The sequence below is a fragment of the Salvia splendens genome, chromosome 12, assembly GCF_004379255.2.
Source record: "Salvia splendens isolate huo1 chromosome 12, SspV2, whole genome shotgun sequence".
Classification (NCBI taxonomy): Eukaryota; Viridiplantae; Streptophyta; class Magnoliopsida; order Lamiales; family Lamiaceae; genus Salvia; species Salvia splendens.
This window is the reverse complement of record NC_056043.1, coordinates 192,653-216,064: the sequence shown is the minus strand read 5'-3', so window position 1 is coordinate 216,064 and position 23,412 is coordinate 192,653. Positions and strand designations below refer to the sequence as shown.

The 23,412-nt window shown below is 39.9% G+C and overlaps 4 protein-coding genes and 1 long non-coding RNA gene across 8 annotated transcripts; all 5 read right to left on the bottom strand.

Annotated features, from left to right (window-relative positions):
• Window positions 1-2,321: 2,321 nt before the first annotated feature.
• Window positions 2,322-2,654, bottom strand: LOC121759053. The gene has a single exon (XM_042154541.1). The coding sequence runs from the start codon at window positions 2,652-2,654 to the stop codon at window positions 2,322-2,324; it is 333 nt and encodes a 110-aa protein (XP_042010475.1).
• A 2,173-nt stretch (window positions 2,655-4,827) lies between these two features.
• LOC121758906 lies at window positions 4,828-7,090 on the bottom strand. The gene is made up of 3 exons (XR_006041578.1): window positions 6,807-7,090; window positions 5,863-5,907; window positions 4,828-5,713 (listed from the first exon to the last, which is right to left on the bottom strand). It is a non-coding gene; the product is annotated as an uncharacterized LOC121758906 (long non-coding RNA).
• A 2,138-nt stretch (window positions 7,091-9,228) lies between these two features.
• LOC121758905 (pentatricopeptide repeat-containing protein At5g65560-like) lies at window positions 9,229-13,366 on the bottom strand. The gene is made up of 3 exons (XM_042154343.1): window positions 10,295-13,366; window positions 10,023-10,159; window positions 9,229-9,506 (listed from the first exon to the last, which is right to left on the bottom strand). The coding sequence occupies exon 1, from the start codon at window positions 13,189-13,191 to the stop codon at window positions 10,444-10,446; it is 2,748 nt and encodes a 915-aa protein (XP_042010277.1). The 5' UTR covers window positions 13,192-13,366; the 3' UTR covers window positions 9,229-9,506; window positions 10,023-10,159; window positions 10,295-10,443.
• A 2,104-nt stretch (window positions 13,367-15,470) lies between these two features.
• LOC121758086 lies at window positions 15,471-18,487 on the bottom strand. Of its 4 annotated transcripts, none has more exons than XM_042153525.1 (4): window positions 18,315-18,487; window positions 18,055-18,178; window positions 16,402-16,594; window positions 15,471-15,937 (listed from the first exon to the last, which is right to left on the bottom strand). In XM_042153525.1, exons 2-4 carry the CDS (start codon window positions 18,109-18,111, stop codon window positions 15,807-15,809), a joined length of 381 nt encoding a protein of 126 aa, XP_042009459.1. In that variant the 5' UTR covers window positions 18,112-18,178; window positions 18,315-18,487; the 3' UTR covers window positions 15,471-15,806. The 4 variants fall into 4 exon arrangements, with proteins under 4 accessions (XP_042009459.1, XP_042009460.1, XP_042009457.1 ...); XM_042153526.1 differs by having other exon boundaries at window positions 18,055-18,142; XM_042153523.1 differs by lacking the exon at window positions 18,315-18,487 and adding an exon at window positions 18,247-18,272 and having other exon boundaries at window positions 18,055-18,142.
• Window positions 18,488-19,000: 513 nt separating this feature from the next.
• LOC121759579 (vacuolar protein-sorting-associated protein 11 homolog) lies at window positions 19,001-22,874 on the bottom strand. Its single transcript, XM_042155217.1, has 5 exons — window positions 22,504-22,874; window positions 22,066-22,239; window positions 21,597-21,923; window positions 19,732-21,498; window positions 19,001-19,659 (listed from the first exon to the last, which is right to left on the bottom strand). The coding sequence occupies exons 1-5, from the start codon at window positions 22,714-22,716 to the stop codon at window positions 19,312-19,314; spliced, it is 2,829 nt and encodes a 942-aa protein (XP_042011151.1). The 5' UTR covers window positions 22,717-22,874; the 3' UTR covers window positions 19,001-19,311.
• Between the last annotated feature and the right edge of the window lie 538 nt (window positions 22,875-23,412).

The following is a 23,412-nucleotide window of genomic DNA, read 5'->3' as shown; positions in this document are numbered from 1 at the left end:
GTTCGCACCTCTCTGCCTTTTGTTCTTTTTCGGCTGCTTGCTTTGGTATTTTTTTAACGTTCCTGTTTTCACAAGAACATCAATACCTGCAGCCAAATCTCGGCACTCCTCGGTATCGTGTCCGTGGGCTTGATGGAAGGAGCAATATTGATCCTGAGGTCGCCGCGCGGCCGATTTCGTCATCCGCCTTGGTTTTTCGAACATTTCGGAATGTAGTTCGAAAATTTCCGCTCTTGACTTGTTTAAGGGTACGAACTGAGCGGGCGGCTTCTCAGGATTGAGACGTGGTCCCAATCTGCCTTGTACCGGTGCCCTTTGAATTCTTTCAAAAGGAGTTCGGCGAGGAAGCCTCTGATCGCTATGATCGGGCTTCTTTTCGTCTCCTCGGGATGAGCTGTCTAAAGACCGTTTTCGACGGTCTGCCTCATCCGCACGGGAAAACTGGTCCGCAATGTCCCACATTTCTTGAGCTGTTTGCGGACCGCACTCCACGAGCTTTCTGTAGAGAGCTCCGGGCAGGATTCCATTTTGGAATGCCGAAATGACAAGTAGATCGTTGAGATCATCTACTTGTAGGCATTCCTTGTGGAATCTCGTCATGAAGTCGCTGATCTTTTCGTCGCGACCTTGACGTATGGAAAGCAGCTGAGCCGAAGTGATTCGGACTTCCGCTTTCTGAAAGAACCTCCTATGGAATGCATCCATTAGATCTCGGTAAGATCTAATGCTGCCTTGGGGGAGGCTATCGAACCATCTTCTTGCGTTCCCGATGAGCAGCTCGGGAAACAGCTTGCACATGTGGACCTCGTTGAGACCCTGGTTCGCCATGTTATATTGATAGCGTCCCAAGAAATCATGAGGATCCATGAGTCCGTCATAGGTTATCGACGGAGTTCGGTAGTTCCGCGGCAAAGGAGTTCGGGTGATAGCGTTCGAGAACGGAGTCTTTAATGCTCCGTACATGGCGAACCCGACATCTCTTCGGTACGGAGGAGATGGAGTTCTCCTGTGGTTCCGGTACCGAGGAGGAACAGGAATATGTCGGGGTTGAGGATTCTTTCTCCTGGAAGACACGTCACTACTGCGGTAGTGACTTTCATGCCTAGAAGAGGAGGGAGAATCCGTCGTTGTCTTCTCCGGCTGTTGGCTTTTCTGCAGGAAGGTTAAGAACTCCTCCTGCTTCTCGGCCAAAAACAACTTGACAGCCTCGTTCAAATTGGGCTGCTGGGAAGACTCGGTGTGATGAGTCTTTGAGCGGCTTGTTCCTTCTCCGTGAGAACTGGAAGTAGATTTCTCACGAGGTTGCTTTCCAGGCCTATGGGCTGCTGGATTAGCTTCCTCATGGTTATCACGGACGGAGGCACGGGTGTTATGTGATCTGGTATGCATTTTTTTTTGTTTTTGGTGGAAAAAGGATCAAAAATTCGCTTTATCACAGATTTGGTTCTCTGGTTCCCACAGACGGCGCCAGTGATGAGGCCGCAAATTTCTGATGTTAGTAAATGCAAGTAAAAATACGGATCACGACACAAAGGATTACGTGGTTCGATTTACTGAAGTAAATCTACGTCCACGGGAAGAAAAGAGGGCAGAGTTGTATTGCTTGATCTGGGATTACAGCTTACAATACACTTGCTATATAATCTATTTTGTCTCTAGAGAACGAAAGAGTCAGTCCCCCCTTCTGTCAGATCTAAGTTCTATTTATATATTGAACTGAGATCGTGGCTTGCGTCACCACCCTAAGTCGTGGAGATCATGGAGGTCATGAGATCCTGCGTGGCCACTAACTAGGCGGTGGCTTACATCATCAGCAATTATGTCGTGGATGTCGTGGAGGGCATGCATGAGTCCGCTATCTCCCAGTTCGGTCGAATACTGAGACCGAACTGCTGAATTATTGCCGAGCAGCTTTTGCCGATCTGAGAGTAGAGCTTGATGCCGACCTGAGAGCAGAGTTTGATTGATTGGCTTTTACCGAGCTGTAGGCTGGGGCCGAACTCTTTGGTTGTGCCGAACTGAACTCTTTAGTCATGCCGGACTGATACTCTTTAGTCATGCCGAACTGATACTCTTGCTTGGGCTTTACTGCTGTTGGGCTTTGTTTAGTACGTACTCCATCACTCTACAAGAAAGTGTTTGATTTAGCTGCGTTTCTTGCATTCTATGTAGGGTAAGAATGTGAACTATACGAGTTGAAACTAGCTTCTCTTTATTGTATCAACTTTTCTTACATAGAGAAAAAAAGGCTCAAGAAGATAGAGAAGTGTAAAACAGAGACAGAGAGTGCGCCCTCGCGCACACACACACGTCATGAATTTCTAGAGATGAAGTGATGTATCAACATCAGGAGTTTCAAAGAAACTGTGAGGCCCTCGAATAGTTTGTTGGCCTCGGAAATGTGGTGTGTGACGATGATGGGAGGTGGAGTTGAGCCAGAGTGCTAAAGGGTCTTGATAAGCAGTGTTGTTTGTAGACAACGATGAAAATACCGTGCCTGCAAGGTCATGGCGAAGATCGGTTTCTTGAGGCATTAGTCTGAGCATCTGTGTCTCTTCTCTCATCTCCTTTAATTTCTGCAGCTGCTTAAACCTTTCTTGAAGCAGCACTATTGATGAACCAACTATTTCTGGATCCTTGTTTTGCCTCCCCATTCTCTCTCTTGTATGGTGTGTGTGCGTGTGTGTAAGTGAGTGAGTGTGTTATATAGGAGAGGGGTGTTATTGTTTTTGCCACTGGTTTTGGAGCTTACCAATCAGCCTCTTGATTGATTCCCGTGTGACGAAATGGGGGAGGGAATCGGGCAACTGCGCAGCAAAATCCAAGAGAGAAATCTGATGTGTAATTTTCGAGCTTTTATATCAATGAATTACTTACACATAAGCTTAATAAAATAGCTCTAAAATTACAACTTTCTGCAAGAGTACAGATGCAGTTGTAGTAAAAGAGTGTCGAACCACGGAGAGGCGTAGGTTATTTAATTTGAGAAAGATAAAATAAAGAGATGATAAAACAAACAAAGATAAATAAAATACAAAACTAGAAAATAGGATAAGAAGAAATCATTGCTCCTATATGTCTTGGGCATACGAATTGGGATACTTCGATGGATTACTACGATCAAGACTATGCTTAAGAGGATTAAGTTTGTTTTACGCTCCCTATCCGCTGAACACTTCAAGGGAATTGTATACCTAGGATAAGCTGAACACGTCTCCAAGGTTCTACTCACTAACCTATCACCCCTGCTAGGTCGCGCAGTAAGCTTTAGATTAGCTTCTATAATTGTCAAACACGATAATTAGATCGTATTAATTTAATGCCCACGCGGAAGCGCGCAGACATCAAACCAAATTCATTGATTAAACTATCGATCCACTCGAGACTATCTCTCTGAACAAGTATCAAATCTCGAGTTCCTTGCATATGAGTACTGGCCAAAATCTAAGCTAAAGAGGCATTAGAATAATGGCTACAAAATTCTACCTATCTAGACGTCTCAAGATTAGTAGAATAATTAAACCAATCATATGCAAGAATCACACATAATTTAAACCATAGAAAGCATCAAAGTATCCAACAATTCACCCTACAACAAATTTGGAGCAACGAAGGAAATCTAACCAAACATACTAGAATTAATTACACCAAAAGAACCGTGAACCGTGAACTCCGTGGTGTTCTCCAACTCTAGATGATGGATGATCTCCTCCGGGATGGAGCATGGATCGTTCCTTCCTCCTCTCTCCTCTCCTCTTTTCTGTCACAAGTCCTCTGCCCAAAAACTGTCCTCCTTCAAGTCTCAATTTGTTGAATAAATAATGCCCTCCTCACGTCATCTTTTTTTCCTTTTTCCAACTTCCCCTCTTTTTAATTAATTCACCTGTCCCATCAATCTTTTTCCTTTCTTTCTACAGCCTTTTTCGTTTCTCTCTCCACCTATCCAATCTCCCACGTCCTCTCCTTGGAAAGAAAACTGCCGCATGAAAATGCAATTTTGCAGTTCAAATCCACTGCCCGGCCGGGCGATAAATCTGGACTCCGCATACCCACTTGAAAACGCCCGACCGGGCATTTAGCAGCTTCAAAACGCCCGAGCGGGCGAAGATTCTGGACTCCTCAGGCGTGTCACGTTTCACCCGGCTTTCACAACCTAAACTCCGATGAACACACACATTAATGAGGTATATTTTACATAAAAAGGTGTAGTCTAAAGGGGAAAATATAGGAAATATGCTTCGCATCAAATACCCCCAAACTTGAGTTCTTGCTCGCCCTCGAGCAAGGTATATTTTAAGCACAATAACTCAACAAAATCTAACCCACAAAGAGATTTTCATCAATACGAAACATGTAAGGACGTGAGTGACAAAATCTAAACCCCCAACATTTCCAATCGAGATTTCCCACTCTAAAAAACAATCACTCATCCCCCTAGGACTTCAAGTCAAAGTGCACTTCAAAGTAAGTCCAAGCATGTGATCAAACAACTCAAACCATCATCATTGACTCATTAAGCATTACTAATCACATAGACTCACGGATTTCAAATCAAACTTCTTTAACTCTACCAAGCTGTTTACAAAACATCCACAAGCATCAACGATAAAGTCCGAGGTCTTATTTCAAGGTTGTAATAGGGCTAAGGACGAGGTAGGATAAATATGGATAATGAGCTCAAAGGCTACACATTTGAATGCCAAATTCTTCCCTCCTACAACTTCCTTCCAAAGATCAAACAACAAAATTACAACCAAACTCACACTCCCCCAAACTTGAGATCTATTCTAGACAAGATTACATCACACAATTATAGAAGCTCTATCTTTATTTCATCAAAATTTTTTTCTTTTTTTTTTCTTTTTTGTAAAGACCTCGACTTTTGCGAATTTTGAGGTCGTCTTTTTCTTTTCTTTTTTTTTTCTTTTCTAAGAACTTCATTCTTTTCACATTATATCAAGTCTAGATAAGTCTACTCTTTACAGTTCACCACCCCCACACTCACAACTCAAAACACCAAGCTCAACTTGTATTTAGCACTCAAATAGTAGCAAGGTCTATTGATGAGGCTAAAATAAGGCTTATTTAAGTAGCTAAGTGATTGGCTAAGTGTTTACACAAATAATAGGAAATTAAGCTCAAAGTGACTTCTAGGGGATCATGTATAGGACTAGGCATGTGATCATTTGGCCATGGAGTTCATCCTAGTGCCTTATCCTCCCATATCGTTAACACAAATGAATGCAAGCACGCAACTCGATAAAACAATTCAATCCAAGATAATCTCCACAAGACATGTAATTTTCATACTCTCCTCAACTCAAGAAATCGGATGTAATCACAACATGCTCTTTCAAATAAATCATGCACAAATTCCATCCATCCTAAGCTTCAAAGATCAAGTAAAATCAAGCAAAATTTCCCAACCAGAAAGTCGAAGATCTAGCATGCATCCGTCAATTACATGATTCAAAACACTTTTAGCATACCATACACCCAAAAACATGCATCAAATCATTCACAACCCCCCCAAACTTGAATGCATCATTGTCCTCGATGAATGCAAAGAAGACATAAAAAGTAAAGGGAAAGAAGACTCCCCCAAACTTGTCATGACATCCATAGTACATTCGGGTGGGAGGGTGGGTGTAAAAATCCTTTGTAGGTGTGCTTCCTTCTAAGCTCGAATGTGCATCCTATATCCACGTTGCTCCTACAAAAAGAAAAAAAAACAACAAAAAGAAAACAAAATACTCAATTCATAAAAATACATCGAAGAAAAGAATTGAGCGAACAAAACCCTCGATTTATTAAGAGAAAATAATAAACTAAAAATTCATTGGGTTGCCTCCCAACTAGCACCTTTGTTTAAAGTCGTTGGCTCGACTTAGCCTTCTAGCTACAACTCTGAAACAAGAAAATAAAATGTTAGAAAACTATACAAAAATAAAAACAAAAAGAATCCTAATTAAATAACCAGTTGCCTCCCCGGCAACGGCGCCAAAACTTGATGTGTAATTTTCGAGCTTTTATATCAATGAATTACTTACACATAAGCTTAATAAAATAGCTCTAAAATTACAACTTTCTGCAAGAGTACAGATGCAGTTGTAGTAAAAGAGTGTCGAACCACGGAGAGGCGTAGGTTATTTAATTTGAGAAAGATAAAATAAAGAGATGATAAAACAAACAAAGATAAATAAAATACAAAACTAGAAAATAGGATAAGAAGAAATCATTGCTCCTATATGTCTTGGGCATACGAATTGGGATACTTCGATGGATTACTACGATCAAGACTATGCTTAAGAGGATTAAGTTTGTTTTACGCTCCCTATCCGCTGAACACTTCAAGGGAATTGTATACCTAGGATAAGCTGAACACGTCTCCAAGGTTCTACTCACTAACCTATCACCCCTGCTAGGTCGCGCAGTAAGCTTTAGATTAGCTTCTATAATTGTCAAACACGATAATTAGATCGTATTAATTTAATGCCCACGCGGAAGCGCGCAGACATCAAACCAAATTCATTGATTAAACTATCGATCCACTCGAGACTATCTCTCTGAACAAGTATCAAATCTCGAGTTCCTTGCATATGAGTACTGGCCAAAATCTAAGCTAAAGAGGCATTAGAATAATGGCTACAAAATTCTACCTATCTAGACGTCTCAAGATTAGTAGAATAATTAAACCAATCATATGCAAGAATCACACATAATTTAAACCATAGAAAGCATCAAAGTATCCAACAATTCACCCTACAACAAATTTGGAGCAACGAAGGAAATCTAACCAAACATACTAGAATTAATTACACCAAAAGAACCGTGAACCGTGAACTCCGTGGTGTTCTCCAACTCTAGATGATGGATGATCTCCTCCGGGATGGAGCATGGATCGTTCCTTCCTCCTCTCTCCTCTCCTCTTTTCTGTCACAAGTCCTCTGCCCAAAAACTGTCCTCCTTCAAGTCTCAATTTGTTGAATAAATAATGCCCTCCTCACGTCATCTTTTTTTCCTTTTTCCAACTTCCCCTCTTTTTAATTAATTCACCTGTCCCATCAATCTTTTTCCTTTCTTTCTACAGCCTTTTCGTTTCTCTCTCCACCTATCCAATCTCCCACGTCCTCTCCTTGGAAAGAAAACTGCCGCATGAAAATGCAATTTTGCAGTTCAAATCCACTGCCCGGCCGGGCGAAATTAAGAAGGAAATTCGCCCGACCGGGCGATAAATCTGGACTCCGCATACCCACTTGAAAACGCCCGACCGGGCATTTAGCAGCTTCAAAACGCCCCAGCGGGCGAAGATTCTGGACTCCTCAGGCGTGTCACGTTTCACCCGGCTTTCACAACCTAAACTCCGATGAACACACACATTAATGAGGTATATTTTACATAAAAAGGTGTAGTCTAAAGGGGAAAATATAGGAAATATGCTTCGCATCAAATACCCCCAAACTTGAGTTCTTGCTCGCCCTCGAGCAAGGTATATTTTAAGCACAATAACTCAACAAAATCTAACCCACAAAGAGATTTTCATCAATACGAAACATGTAAGGACGTGAGTGACAAAATCTAAACCCCCAACATTTCCAATCGAGATTTCCCACTCTAAAAACAATCACTCATCCCCCTAGGACTTCAAGTCAAAGTGCACTTCAAAGTAAGTCCAAGCATGTGATCAAACAACTCAAACCATCATCATTGACTCATTAAGCATTACTAATCACATAGACTCACGGATTTCAAATCAAACTTCTTTAACTCTACCAAGCTGTTTACAAAACATCCACAAGCATCAACGATAAAGTCCGAGGTCTTATTTCAAGGTTGTAATAGGGCTAAGGACGAGGTAGGATAAATATGGATAATGAGCTCAAAGGCTACACATTTGAATGCCAAATTCTTCCCTCCTACAACTTCCTTCCAAAGATCAAACAACAAAATTACAACCAAACTCACACTCCCCCAAACTTGAGATCTATTCTAGACAAGATTACATCACACAATTATAGAAGCTCTATCTTTATTTCATCAAACTTTTTTTTTTCTTTTTTTTTTCTTTTTTGTAAAGACCTCGACTTTTGCGAATTTTGAGGTCGTCTTTTTCTTTTCTTTTTTTTTTTTCTTTTCTAAGAACTTCATTCTTTTCACATTATATCAAGTCTAGATAAGTCTACTCTTTACAGTTCACCACCCCCACACTCACAACTCAAAACACCAAGCTCAACTTGTATTTAGCACTCAAATAGTAGCAAGGTCTATTGATGAGGCTAAAATAAGGCTTATTTAAGTAGCTAAGTGAAATTACACCAAAAGAACCGTGAACCGTGAACTCCGTGGTGTTCTCCAACTCTAGATGATGGATGATCTCCTCCGGGATGGAGCATGGATCGTTCCTTCCTCCTTTCTCCTCTCCTCTTTTCTGTCACAAGTCCTCTGCCCAAAAACTGTCCTCCTTCAAGTCTCAATTTGTTGAATAAATAATGCCCTCCTCACGTCATCTTTTTTTCCTTTTTCCAACTTCCCCTCTTTTTAATTAATTCACCTGTCCCATCAATCTTTTTCCTTTCTTTCTACAGCCTTTTTCGTTTCTCTCTCCACCTATCCAATCTCCCACGTCCTCTCCTTGGAAAGAAAACTGCCGCATGAAAATGCAATTTTGCAGTTCAAATCCACTGCCCGGCCGGGCGAAATTAAGAAGGAAATTCGCCCGACCGGGCGATAAATCTGGACTCCGCATACCCACTTGAAAACGCCCGACCGGACATTTAGCAGCTTCAAAACGCCCGAGCGGGCGAAGATTCTGGACTCCTCAGGAGTGTCACGTTTCACCCGGCTTTCACAACCTAAACTCCGATGAACACACACATTAATGAGGTATATTTTACATAAAAAGGTGTAGTCTAAAGGGGAAAATATAGGAAATATGCTTCGCATCAAAATCCTTGAGAGAGTAGTGAAATAATCTAGAGAGAGGGGGATAGGGAGCTTGGTGAAGGCAAAAGGAGTTGAACCACTGAACCAAATTTTGGCTGCCTACTTGTGTACAAACACATAGTTTTTCAGCAAATAAACAAATGATGAAACTTATACGACAAAACTAGCCAAAGGAGATGAACATTGAATATAAAAGAGGCAAAAATGTTGTGTTAAGTGCAAAACCGTTAGAAACACTCCTCAGAGACCAACCTATTATTTGCAAGTAAGTTTGCCTAACAAGAATGTAGAAATAATGTGAAACTGAAAATTTCCCACTTGTTTGACAAAAAAATCATTCAATTTTCACATGCTAAGACTAATGTGAGTTCTAAAGAATACAAGGGTATACAACAAGTGAGTGAAGCCAATGTTATGAGTTGATTCAACTGGATCCAATTTGTGTTCTTGAATATGCAGATATGGCTCTAAAACTGCACATAGTTTACATCCAAACTGTATGCAAGAGCCCGGATGAGAAGTGTCTTGTTGAATGTCCATTAGCACCACGCTGTATGAAGAGACTGTTAACAAGTGAAACTATTAGCTGCTAAATGTCACAGAATAGAACCAGAATTCAATAAGCATGCAAACACCCTAGTTTTGAAAGAACAAGATCCATCTAAACACCTTTTACCTTAATTACTGTCCTAAAATAGCATTGATCCAATTTCATTTGTTGATCCAACCAACCAACTCAATACGTCGAGTGTGTGCATTTTAATAATCATCAAGCCAGTAGACACACACATATATCAATGGGGGTGCATTATCCAAGTGATGGACTATGATCTGAGGCATTGCACACTATATAATGATACTTTTACGGCATTAGATGGTTAGCATTTTCTTTAGCATTGTTCTAATATGATGTTACCTTTTGCTCAAATAGTTAAGTTCTACGATTCAAAGCGCTTCCAAGAGGTAAAGCAGAAAATAGTGCTACTATTTCGTAATGCCTACTTATAAATGTTATATTACCACAAAATCCAGTTAAAGATTTGAGCACTAAAATAACAAATTTAAGGTCAATATATTACCTGAAATTATTGGTTAACTGAGCAACCACGTCATATCACTCATTCTAGAATGACAAATTGATCAGTGAGATCCCGAAAATTGGGCAACTCCATAGTATCTTTGTGAGCAATATACGGCCTATACGAAAATTGGAACCCTATAGAAACCAAAACCAAGCAGATATCAACAAGAAGATTACTGCAATGAAAGGCGTGTTTCTGAAGGTGCTATACTAGAACATGAAAAGCAAAGAAGACAGAAATATGTTAATAAAATAGCATGATCAGCTCACCACTTATTTGATTGTAATTTGCAGCTTAAAATCCGTCCACGAGATGCTGCAGAAAACTTGCCCTTGTTGAGAAAATACAAGGGCTATCATATAAGAATGTATTTCCATGACAAAATGTGTTTTCTATTCACTGTGTAACTCAGGAAACATTATCCTGGTGTTTGGTCATCTAGGACTTGCAATTCATCTGAAACTTGGTTCTCTGAGATAGAATTGTTGTCGGTATTAGACATTTCCCTTGCTAGCATTAGATGAGTCTGCTTGCTAATAGGGATATTGTTCGAGTTCATTGCATGAAGAAAATATGAGCATAGTTGCGATTCCCCGCTCTTTAGCAGGCGGTCGATCAAGACAGTCCAAACAATCTCATCACCATTCCATTTTTTCTCAAGCATGCCGTTGAACACCTCTTCAGCCTCTTTTGTCCGTTGTCTTGAGCAAAGAGCCGATATAAGAGCTGCATAAACTGATAACGGGAGGTTGAAACCACTACTGCTAAGTAGATTAAGTATCTCTAGAGCAGTGTCAACTCTCAAATTCTTGCAATAAGCTTTGACAAGAGAGCAATATATAACCTGAGTAGGAGTCTGCCCTTTCTCCTTCATAAGTTTTACCAAAAGATCTGCGTCGTGGCTTCTGCCACTCTGACACAGACCATCAATTAAGATGGAAAATGTATCAACAGAAGGTTCACAGCCAATCTCGGACATCCTAACTAGTAGATTGCAGAAGGTATCAACAGTAATTTCCCTTTCCACTAAAATATGATTGGGCACAGTTTCAAGTTGCCCAGTGATTTTTTCGGAAACTATGTGGCTCTCCCTCTGTATCCCTTTGAGCAAGACACAGTAGGTCCTGTAATTTGGGGTGCAACCTGCACTTATCATCCGATGAAGCAGAAAAAATGCGTGTTCTAGTCTACCTACAGATACAAAGCCATCGATCAATGAGGTATAAGTGACCACATCTGGATGCAATTTTTTCGCCACCATCTCTTCAAGCATTATCTCTGCATCATCGACACGGCCTTCCCGGCACAGACCATCGATCAATGCACTGTAGGTATACAGGTTTGGAAAGCAATTCTTTCTCTCCATTTCTCGGAAAACCTTGAATGCAAGGTCTAATCCCCCATCCTTGCAAAGACCGTCAATCAGAGTAGTATATGTAATCACATTGGGAAGCAGACCATCTTCTGCCATGTCATTGCATAGTTTCTCTGCTTCAGACAGCCTATATAGTTTAGATAGACCATTAAGAACAGCATTGTAAGTCTCTATATTTGGATGGCAACCAGCTTTTTGCATCCTCTTAAGCAAAACTAATGCATCTTCAACTTTCCCTTTCTTGCAGAGGCCATTGATTAGAGTGGCATAGTTCACCAAATTTGGGCTCAGACCTTCCTGCATCATTTCATCAAATAATGCAGAAGCCTCATCAAGCCTATCTCCTTTGCAGAACCCATTAATGAGTTCTGCATATGTATACTGATCAGGTTTACATCCATTTTCCTTCATCACCTCCATCAACCTACTGGCATTATCTAGATAACAGCATCCGACGTATCCATTGATTAGAGTGTTATACGTGATCGTATTGGGAGGGGGGCCCTTCTTTAGCATTTCACCAAATAGAGTCATTGCCCTTTCAACATTTTTTATCTCACAGAAACCATTGATCATGGCATTGTAGGTTTCTGTTTTGTCCAAATGACCATGCTGTTCCATCCACTGAAAAATTTTAAAAGCAGCATCTACCTTTCTTCTCTCACACAGTTCGTGTATCAGAGCATTATACGTAACTGTGGTAGGAACCAATCCATCCTTCACCATCTTGTGATACAAACCCATTGCTACCTCAAGCTGGTTGGATTTTGCTAATCCGCTGATAAGGGCCGTGTACGTCTGCACATTGGGTGCAGTACCCCTCTCTCTCATGCTTACAACAAGAGAAGCCGCCTCATCTACACACCCATCTTCAAGCAATGCTGTGATAGGAACGGTATAAGTGTAAACCGTAGGTCTGATACCATTCTCAATCATCTCCTCAATCATACACAAAGCCTCATCAACCCTCCAATCATTACATAAACCATTAATAAGTGTAGTATAGGTCACCGCATTGGGATCAATACCTTTCTTTAGCATCTGATCAAAAACAACAAATGCTTTATCCAGATTTCTGTTCCTACAGTGCCCTAGAATTAACGACGTATAAGTGAAGACATCAGGAAACATTTCAAACTGATAAAGCTGTGCTAAGATAATTTCAGCCTCCTTCACATTCCCCTTCTTACATAGAATATTAATCATGGTATTGAAAGTCAACAAACTGGGCTTGATTCCACTTCTGAACATCTCCCTATACACATTCAGAGCTGCAACGACCATATTGAATTTCCCCAATTGAATCAAAAGAGAATTAAAAGTGTATAGAGAGTAACAAAAGCCGTTACTAGCAATCTCATTCAAGAAATCAACAACCCTCCTAATCTCCCCCTCATCTCTACTAGCTTTAATCATGAGAATCCTGACATGGTCAGCGGGCGCAAAATAATGATCTTTAACAAGCCTATTTAACATGGACATATAACAGCACATATCATGCTTGTAAAAATGGCACTTAGAAGCCCAATAAAAAAACTGCAAAACACAATCGGTGTTGGGGTGGGTTTCAATGATTCGAGCGACGTGGAAAGGTTTGAGGTTTGGCGTCAAAGATTTCAGGTCCGAGCTCCCCCGCCATGGAACACGCGGATTGGATAGTGTATCACAGACTAGTTGGACTAGATTCGGGAAGCCCTGATTTGGGGAATCGGGATTTGGGCAGAAGCTGAGGAGACGGCGTGTGGATATGAGAATCGGAGAGGTGAATGGGGGTTTAAGGGGTTTTAACATTGCGAGAAAGAAGGCCGCCGGAGGTGCGGAATAAGGCGGTGGCGGCGGCGAGAGCGTTCATGGATGGCTAATGCGGCGGAGGAGTGGAATGCCATAAAATGAGGTGGTGCATTGATGAAGGGACTCGGGAACGTGGAGAAGGGCAAGCCACAGCAAAAGAGAGAGAGAAGAGAGATGGGGGCTGTTTGGTTTGGTACTCCTACTTCATATTTACAAGATTTAAATCATAAAATAAAATAGATATTACTAGTAGTACTCCATTAATTTAAAAATAATGAACAGTGAATGATGTGCACACAACATTTTGGGAGAAGATAATTATTTGCAAATTTTCTTTTCTGTTGGCATCATTTGTGCTATTGATAGTGTTAATTCATTTCAGAAGCTAATTCATACTAGTATCTACTGTATCTATTTTGTTGTTAAATAGAATGAGTATTGTCCAATTTGCAGATAAAGCACAAGGAATTTTAGACCAAACCCATAAACACTACCCTTCGCATGCTAAAACGCCGCCTGAAAAGAGGCGCCCCAAACCGCGACTCCTCCGCAAAGTAGTCTTCATATAGCCGCTGATGTGCAGCTACGTGATCCCGATCAATCACTGCTCGTCGGTGGACAACGGGTGGAGGTCGAGGTACCGCCGGCTGCAAGGCCCTTTGTATCAACCGGTTTATCTCGCGGGACGTATAGGCCTCCAACTCTTCGTTCATTTGCCGTTCGTACTCCTCAGCATCCCCACCACTACCACCACTACTACCACCCGCGTTACTCATTTCACGTTGTTGTTCTTGTACAGAAATTAAGATGGAGAGAAAACTCGTTAAAACAAGTGGTGCGAATTAAAATATCGTGCAAATCGCGCATATATAGTGTTTCGAAAATTTAAAAAAAATTGAGCTGGCCGATCGCTCGCCGATCGGGAGCCTGCAATGGCGGCCAGCCGACCGGCGAGCGGATCGGCCAGTGCCCGAAAATCGGCGTTGGGTCACCGATTTTTCGCCGAAATGGCGCTCGCCAGTTTCAATGGTTCGGCGAGCGGACCGGCCAGCGCCGGGAATCGGCTAGCCTGTCCGCTCACCGCCATTGAAGATGCTCTAAGTAATCTATCCTATTGAGCACACTGGGTGGAAAGAGACTAATTGATTCAAGTAATCTATCCGCAGTATAAATGTAACAAAACAACTGCATTGGGGAAGAAGCTTAGAGTATCCACATCCGTGCTCTTGCCAACGAGTACGGATGTCGGCCCGAACCCACTTTTACTCCTTGCTCTTAGGCAAGAGCACAACACCCACATCCGTGCTTTTCCGCAAGGACATGCTCAAGGGTCCCACCATTCAATTATTCAATTTAAATAAAAATATTTTCACAATATTAAAATGCATTAAAAATAACCGGAATAATATTACAAATTACAAAAAAATTAAAAATTACATAATTAAAATCCTAAAAATTAAAAATTTCTTCATTAAAGTCTTAAAAATTAAAAATTACATAATTTAAATCCTAAAAAATAAAAATTACATAATTAAATTCATAAAATTAAAAAAACCCACTACTCGTAGCCGAATTTCGCCCAAATGGATGATGAATGTATGTATTTATAGATGATTTTGGGATTAAATTTTTAAAAAAAAATTCAAAAAAATGGTAATAAAATCTTTAAATTTTTGGGAATCCAAAAATATATATATTTTTAATTTTTGGTATTATTTTCGATTTTTAAAAAAAAAGAAAAAAAAAGAAAATAACAACGGTCAATAGAAACGCGTCACGTCGCCCTGCTCGCTGGCACGGACGTGCTCTTAGCTATGAGCAGCGCCGTGCCAGCGGCAAGAGCACAGCGGCAGACAGCGGTTTGCTCTCCACTGTGGATGCTCTTAGTCAGTCAGTCCATCGCAGACAATTAAGGAAGAGCCCTAAACGCTCCCAAGCATCAATTAGTCATGGCATATACTCCACACAGTTTGAGTATTCATTATATTTATGCTGCTCTTTGTTATCTTCAGCTAAATCCTGCAACATAAAAAGGTGAATAATCAAGGATGAGATCCATTTTCTCAATACACACATCAAGCAAGTTTGAGTTGCACATCACGCTACTCTGTTAACTCTCATCCTCAACTCTTTCGTGTAATCAAACTCTACTAGTAGATTGTGAATTAATTGGTGAATTTTGATGCATGTCAAGGGCACTCTTCTATGGTTTGTTCAAGTCTTAATTTTGTCTAACACGAGTTTGCAATATTCACTGTTCAATAATAAGAGTCTCTAACTTAAAAAATGTAAAGAAATGTGAAATTTAGTGAAAAATGAGTATTGTTATTTTACACATACTACCTATCAAGTCCAAAGTTATGACAATAACCGTTCTTTGCTTTCGTCCTCAACATCCCACAATGGGGGGCTTAGACACAAAGGAAGAAGCAAACCATGTTGGTCTATATAGTATATAGCGCATATATATATGTCGTATCTTCGACGAATCCCAAACAAAAAAGAAGAAAACTTTGACAAAGCAAGAGGCTTCTCCATAGAAGAACCAGCTCCCAACAATGCCCAAAATTTGTAGACAATAATGGTACAAGCATAAACACATGAGCCAATCTACATCAAGGTTCCAGCTTCAACGACACCACCCGAGACGGCCTGTTGCGTTTCGCAGCCTTCACGAACACCACCGACAGACAGGCCAGTGCCCACCACGGCCGCCGTACCTTTTGCTCCCCTTTCAAGCAGGCCACTGTGTGCAGGCAGGATAAAAATCAGTCAAAATTTGCAATTTCACACCAATTAAAATCCAAGACGACATAATGAGGAATGAGATAGATAATAACATAACCAAAACAACCAAATCTAAAGTGGATTTCACATGAAAACTGTTGAATCCTTACTAGCACACCCTATATATATTGATTATCATCCATCACATTTTAGCAAGCATTAATACATTGAATGATCATGATAATACCTACAAAATGTGATATAAACTCTCACATGTCACTCTAACGTCATTTCTAGATTCCCATCTAATTGGTATGTTAATAAATGGGGAAACAGCCTTCATATTTCATTCCTATGTCCATAGATTGATATCTAAACTATAACATACAACCAAACAAGAGACCATTGATTTGGCAAGTAAGCAGCACATTGCAGTTTGTCATGTGTTTAACTGAGTTTTAATGAAGAGGGAGGGAGGTGGACCTTTTATTCGCCTCAGCTCCTTGCACAATGTTATAAAATCCCCCCATTTCATGTGGCACTTCCGTATGAACCGGAGGATCTGTTCAGTTGTAAACATTGACATCCCTTCCAAATACTCTCCGTTGACCCCATTTTCTTTGAATATTTCACGATAGTTACCAAGATTTATTTCATCCAACCACAGGCCAACATCCTACAAAGCAGGGTCATACAAATTGAAAATCCAACAGAAAGTTGCTTTATTCAACAATACTTCAATTCCCTACATTTTTTTACATTTTTTTCCTCATTTGGCTACACCAAAAGATACATGTTTTAATTAGTTATGGCATTTTTATGACTTTTGTAGTTCGAAACAAGTTGGAAAGGTTTGAAAAGTGTAGTCATATGCTAATATCTGAACAGTTAAAGGCTTTAACGTGGTATTAATGAATGGATTTGATATAGGAAAGAGGAAAGGTTTCAGATGAATCAATATAGAGCGGATTTTTAATCCACCAATATCACAAAATAGGTCAAATTTAGAGTAATGGATATGAAATGCAATTTAGAAATGTACTCATCAAAAAATTTATTATAATGGCTTCCATCTTCCAGTCCTTCAATCCAAAGGAAAACTACAAGAAAGAAAACCTTGTTGTCTTTACTCCAAGCTGTGTAAAAACAAACATATTTTAGTTTTTGATGCCTAAATTGATGCAAAAACCTAGGTTAGGAATCAAAAAGGGCCTCAACACATCTATTTACATGCCGATGCAACAAGATAATGACAAAGCACGCATAACATGATACAATTATGGTAGATAGAAAAATCCAAACAGAAAGCACGGTGTCACTGACTGTGTGTAGCTCCACGCCACTTCCATGACAACTGAAATGACTAAAATGCAGCTGGGGCCACATTGCCAGGCGTAATGCACATACACGTGAAGTCCTAATTGCATGTCGTAAAAGCATGCATAAATTTAGCTATGTTGGGCTACACATATCAGATCAGTAACCAGTAACCAGCAAAACCTATCTACAAAAGGAATCCACTAGCAGTACTCTTTTGGCACGATTTGAAAAGTTACCAGTTTCATTGCTGCAAAAGGAATATGACAAATCCATTTATAATCAGAATTGCATTTCCAATTCCATAGAGGCTCTTTTCGCTGAGTCATTTCTCATCCATATGGAATAAGATTGAACCTTCTCTAAGGCTGGTGTCTAAGTCAATATGCGCTTATCCAAGATTCCACATTTCAAGCAGCCACGGCCTTCACACCGGAGTAACATACTGATATCCAACACCCCCAATTGGACACTCAATTTCCCAAAAGTGCCTTACTGAAACAACTAACAGGGGAGGGCTCATAATAAGCCCAAAATCAAATGGTTATTTGGTGGCTATTCAATCACTCGGCATTCAAACCCAAATTCCCACATTTGGCAGAAACAAGAACCAAAATATTAAAACTACTACCACTCTCACAAACTAAATTACATATTCAGCAAACCTCTGAACAAACTCTGAATTATCACAAAACCTCCCTTACAATAAACAACTCTGAGCAAGAAAGCCCAAGATCCAAAGAAGAAAATCACAAACAAATAGAAAAAAAATTGAAACACTCCAAAAGAGAAAAACAACAAAACAAATTGAAGAATTACCTCAACAGTCCAAATAAAGAAATCCAGAGGCTCCGGCTTCTCTTTTTCTTTGCTCATGTCGCAGAAGAAAAGAAAATTATCCAAGGCCCTTCTTCCAACAAAAAAGAAAAAGGATGAAAAGAACCTATATTTTCAATTGGGAAAATTTTAGATCATAACAGTAAATAACTTTTTATGCTTTTAACTTTTTACCAACTTCGCATACGCATATAGCAAGAATACAGTTGATGTCAATAATTGCAAACGGGCAAAATCCAAACCTTTGAATATATGGGGCAATCAAGGGCTCTGATTTCTACATTTGCTGACGAGTTTTTACAGTGAATGAGATTATGAGAGCGTAGAAAAGGTGAAGAAGAAGGAGATGGAGAAAGAGAGAAGCTTTACTAAACTAAAAAGACACTTAAGTTTAGCTCTGATGTTTGTTCTTGTCAAATCACATTTTCCCAATTTTGACGCTTGACTATTACTATATCTCCATTGGAGTAGTATGTTTTTTTTTTTTAATTTAAATTGTTGAAAATGAAAAATGATTTATTAGTTGGAGAAGATTTTGAGTTTGTTATTCTAATATAAGTATAATTTTAAAAATTCCATAACATATTCTTTGCATCGTATAATCGATGAATGGAATTTAATCAACATATTCAAGAAGTTGAATTTTCTCCTTGTTAGAAAAAGATTGAGGATTTGATGTTTTTTGGGAAAATGGTAGTTTTATGAAATTATACTCATTATATTTTGTGAATGCAGAAAGCTAAAAACAAAGAGAAAAGGTGAGCAGTAATTGAGTAAGAGGATGGTATTGAAAATAAAATTGTTCCCATTATCCCTAAAGAGATAGTGTCATTGTATGATTGAAGCAATCGAAGGCTCCTTTAGCTATAGGCTGCTGCTGCATCATCAGGCCCAATAACTTTACCTTATTGATTCACTATAACCAAACTTTTGAACTAATTCAGTTTCTGTTAAAAGTAATTAGATAACTCTTAATTATTGTAACAGTTCTAAGAGACAATTGAAGTAATCGAAGCTTTTGAAGACATCCCAATGCCATCTATCCAATATATAGGAAAAATTTTTGGATCAAATCGAGCACTAACTCTCTAAGAAGAAAGAACTCTGGGCAAGCCGCGCCGTTGCAAAGTTAAACCCAAATTGATCATCAAGCAACACACAGATTACCAGATCATTTGCAGATAGGTGCGAGAGGCTGTCAATAGTTTCCGTTAGAATACTATTGGCTTGGGTAGGAGCTTAAACGGGTCCTTTGTTAGTTTTGCTGATGATTCCCTTACCAAAATACTCAGCAACGACTGAGAAACCATCCTTTGAATTTCTAACCTGCTGGAAGAAGTAATCTTGGCTTTTGGAATTCTGCTCTAGACTTCTCTTCATCTCTGAAACAGCTCTATACTCGGGAGCACATTCTGGACATTCTTTCTCGTTGTCACCAAGACAGCGTTGGTGGAACGAGTGCATGCACATAAAATGGACCGTGGGGAGGTCGAGTGTGAAGGTGCAAGCACTGCACTTGCTAAGCTGGAAGATCCTTGCATTCGTTCTGAGATCCTGGATTTCTTTTCTCATTGATGATGTTTCCTCCTGTATATAAACAAATCAGCATGAATATTTCCTGCGTCCAAGTTAAGACATCTTAAATCATGTAAAATCTACCTGATATTTTTCAATAGCTATACGATCCTCCTCAATCATCTTTGACTCCAGCTCAAGCTTTCGAGCAATATAATCCTTGATCACAGAAAGTGTAAGGCATGGATTTCTGGACAAGGTTTGAAGAACAAAAATCGGAGGCAGAATATCATCCCTTTCAACATAAGTCAAAACTTCTTTAACTTCTCTGGAACAATCCTCTCCAAGTTCACCGAAGTATTTCAACAGGCTGGCCCAGAGAGAGGTATCACCGCCCTTTCCTGAGTCTCCCAGCCTCTTGCAGCATGCAATCAAACCTTCATGATCATGTGCCTGCATATAGCAGGCAATCACTTCCTTATATAATTTCAACTTCTCATACAGACACAAGAGCCCTTCATTAACAGAGTTCATCTCGCACAGAATTATTGCTAGATCAACATCATATTGTGGCTGCTCCTGCTCGGATGGCCATGCATTTTTAAGCAAGACCAGCCCCTTTTGACGTCTCTCCTGGCGATCTCTCTCTAGGGATGCATCATCAGGTCGTATCTTTCCATTTGATTCTGTTTTTGACATCACAGCAGCACTGGATTCCCTATCTGCTGTAAGCTCGCCATTTTCTCTGCTACCAGTTTGAGCAAGAGATGGAAAGTCCAAATCATGAGACAAGTATAACTCCAACAAGGTGTTATGTATCTCAACTTGAGCAGGAGAATCCTTCACTATATTTGTGTACTTTTCCAAGAATTCCATAAGTGATTGCGGATGAATCACAAAAATATTGATAAAATCAACAGGAGATGGTAACATGGATAGAAAGGATGAGGAACCCCCACTTGCAGATTCTCCTTCTTCAGTACAAAGCCTCATCAATATTTGAACTGTTTGCTTTGGCTTATGCTCTATGAGAATCTTTCCATACTCTTTAACAGTCAACCCTGCTTGGTTTGGCTCAAGGCTATTTATATATTGCAATGCTTCATCATATCTGTCCAAGTCCTCAAGCAAAATCTTCAAGTACCACTCATGTCTCCCAGCCTTCTTGGCAACGTACATTGCATGTTCATGGTAATTGGCAGCTCGACATACCTTGATGGCAGTTTCCACATCAAATTTATGTTCCCCAACTCCATCTTCACTTTTTATGAATATATCCAACTTCTCAACATCTTTCAGTTTGGTATAACAGTTAAGCAAGAGAGTGGTGTGATCTTTGGAAGCAAGACCCTTCTCATGCAACTTTTCCAAGTAATTAGTTAGGTTGTGTATTCTCTGCGCATCCAAAAACTTCTGTATGACGTACGAAGGTTCTAGATGCCCAATGGTATGGATATACTGAGCCATAGATTCGTCATAATTCTGTTTGCTATATAAATGATCACCGTACTTCCTTAGCACTTCAGCAGTAGCCACAGCATCAGCTTGCTGGCTCTGGACAAGATTAATAGCCACTGGGTAAAGGTTTTTCTTGAAAAGCATATCCAACTTGCTTTCCATGTCCTTCTCCACAACAAGAAGAGCAGATTTGTCTTCCATTATAAGTAATATATTACCCCATTCACACAACATGTGAGAAACTTCTTGGACTGCTATACTATGGGCTATCAAACGGTTTTTCAGGTCATAAATGTTGAAAGTATATTTGCCAGTCCTTTGATCAGAAATAACACATAAGAGATAACCACGAAACCACCCCACAAGCTTCTTCTCTCCCTCAAAAGCCCAGCATGGGCCTCGGCCATCAATTTCATAGAAATAGACAGCTTCAGGCCGGCCAATGATCAGTTCCTAATCCAAAAGTAATTACAAGAGAAAAGTTACAGCTAAAGTGCGGTACAAGTATGACTAGCTAAAATACTACATAATATGCGAGATGAGTAACCTACCGAGCGATCAGTCATTGCCACACTACCAACTTCAGAACCAATGTAATCAAGCGTTTGAGCAGTAGGTGTTTGAGCCTCCACTTTAAACAAGCTCACTGTGCTCGGAGTGACAGCAAAGAGTTGAAAGGCTTGTCCGTCCACACGGAACCCAATACCAGTAATAGGAGAATGTATTTTTACAGGTTGACCATTCTGAACCTCAAGCTTGAAGCGCTTGATCCGTTCGCGTGCAATGTCGCCTTGAATGCAATAAATACAGCCATTGTCCAATCCAAGGGCAATAAATATTATTGGAGGAGCTTCCTCAAAAACTAGAAAAGACGTGATCTGTAAGAAAAACATTAGGAGAACTCTATATAAGCAGTTATATACCAATTGAACCAAAAAAGTTGCATCAGTTTACACGACCTTCACAAATATGCATACACATATCAATAAGCCTAGAAATGAAGCTGGATATATAATGTACCTTGGCCTCAGAAAATTGGTTGGTAAATATTCGCAAAATCTGAATGCACTCTGGAGCTGAAGTACTTGACCCTTCTTCTTGTCTTTTATCGAGGTCAAAAACCTTCAAGCAAACAGTTGCTTTCTGTGGCGGCAATTGTTCATCCTCTCCAACGGTCACTACGAAGTTTCGTTGCTGATTCAGCAGTAAAGCCATCAAATGTTGCAGAATTAGACTACTGAAAGACACATACGACAACCATAGAAACACAAAAAAAGGTCGATTCTAGCTGCAGTCCTCTGCTTCAGCATTCAATAACATAAAAGCTAGAGCATTCACCACACAAACAATCAAAGCTTGAGAATGCCTAAGGTTTCGAAATTAGGTAAAATACTCAAAAAGCCAAAATCAGACAGACGAATTTACATACGTATGAAAAGAAGCGACAATAGGTCATACCTTGAGCTGCTGGATGAAGAGAACGGAGGTGGAGTGAGCTGGGAACGAGTAATTGAGCTGGAGGCCGCGATCAAGGAGCGAAACGGTACCGTCGCGGCAGCCTAAAACGATCCTGCCTCTGCCGCTGGAGCAACATCCAATTTCAGCCTCAATCTCCTCTGGAATTTTGGTCTTCTTCTCCTCGAAGAACTCGAATTTCCGCCACTGGTACATTATTCCCAACCAAAAATTCTATAGTAATTCACCAATCACACATACTGCGTGGATCTTCCCTAAATTGTGTACTTCCGATCGAAGGTTGATTTGATTCGGGGACAAAAGCCTTGAAATCCAAATCTAGAGTAGCAATAAAAATGGTTCCTTACCTAGTAATTTCGTCGACAACAGTATGCACTTTGAGTTAGAGACATGATTTAATACATAATTGATAAAATAAAGAGAAATAGAAATAAAAAGTATTTGAAGTATGGTTAATAAAGAATGAATGAACGTGTTTAATGCATAATTGATAAAATAAAAGAGAAATAAAAATAAAAAGTATTTGAAGTATTGTTAACGAAGAATGAGTGAGACGACTAAAAAAAAGAAAGAGTGCATATATTTTAATGAATGGAGAGAATATATTTTAGAGCATCCACAGTGGCGCGGACGATAGCCCGTCCTATGCATCGTCCTCCACTATAGCTCCACGTCCTATGCGATTTCCATCCTCCGTGGACGATGAACCATTTTTTGCATCATCCGGCTTATCCTCCGCCCCATTGCGGAGGTAAGGAGGATAGGTCCGGACGATGCACACATTTTCATTTTTAAATTTTTTTTTTTGTATTTTCTTCTATATATATCACAATTTTTTTTACTTTATTTCACACCTTTCGCTCCACTCTCTTCCACATCTCAATTTCTCTC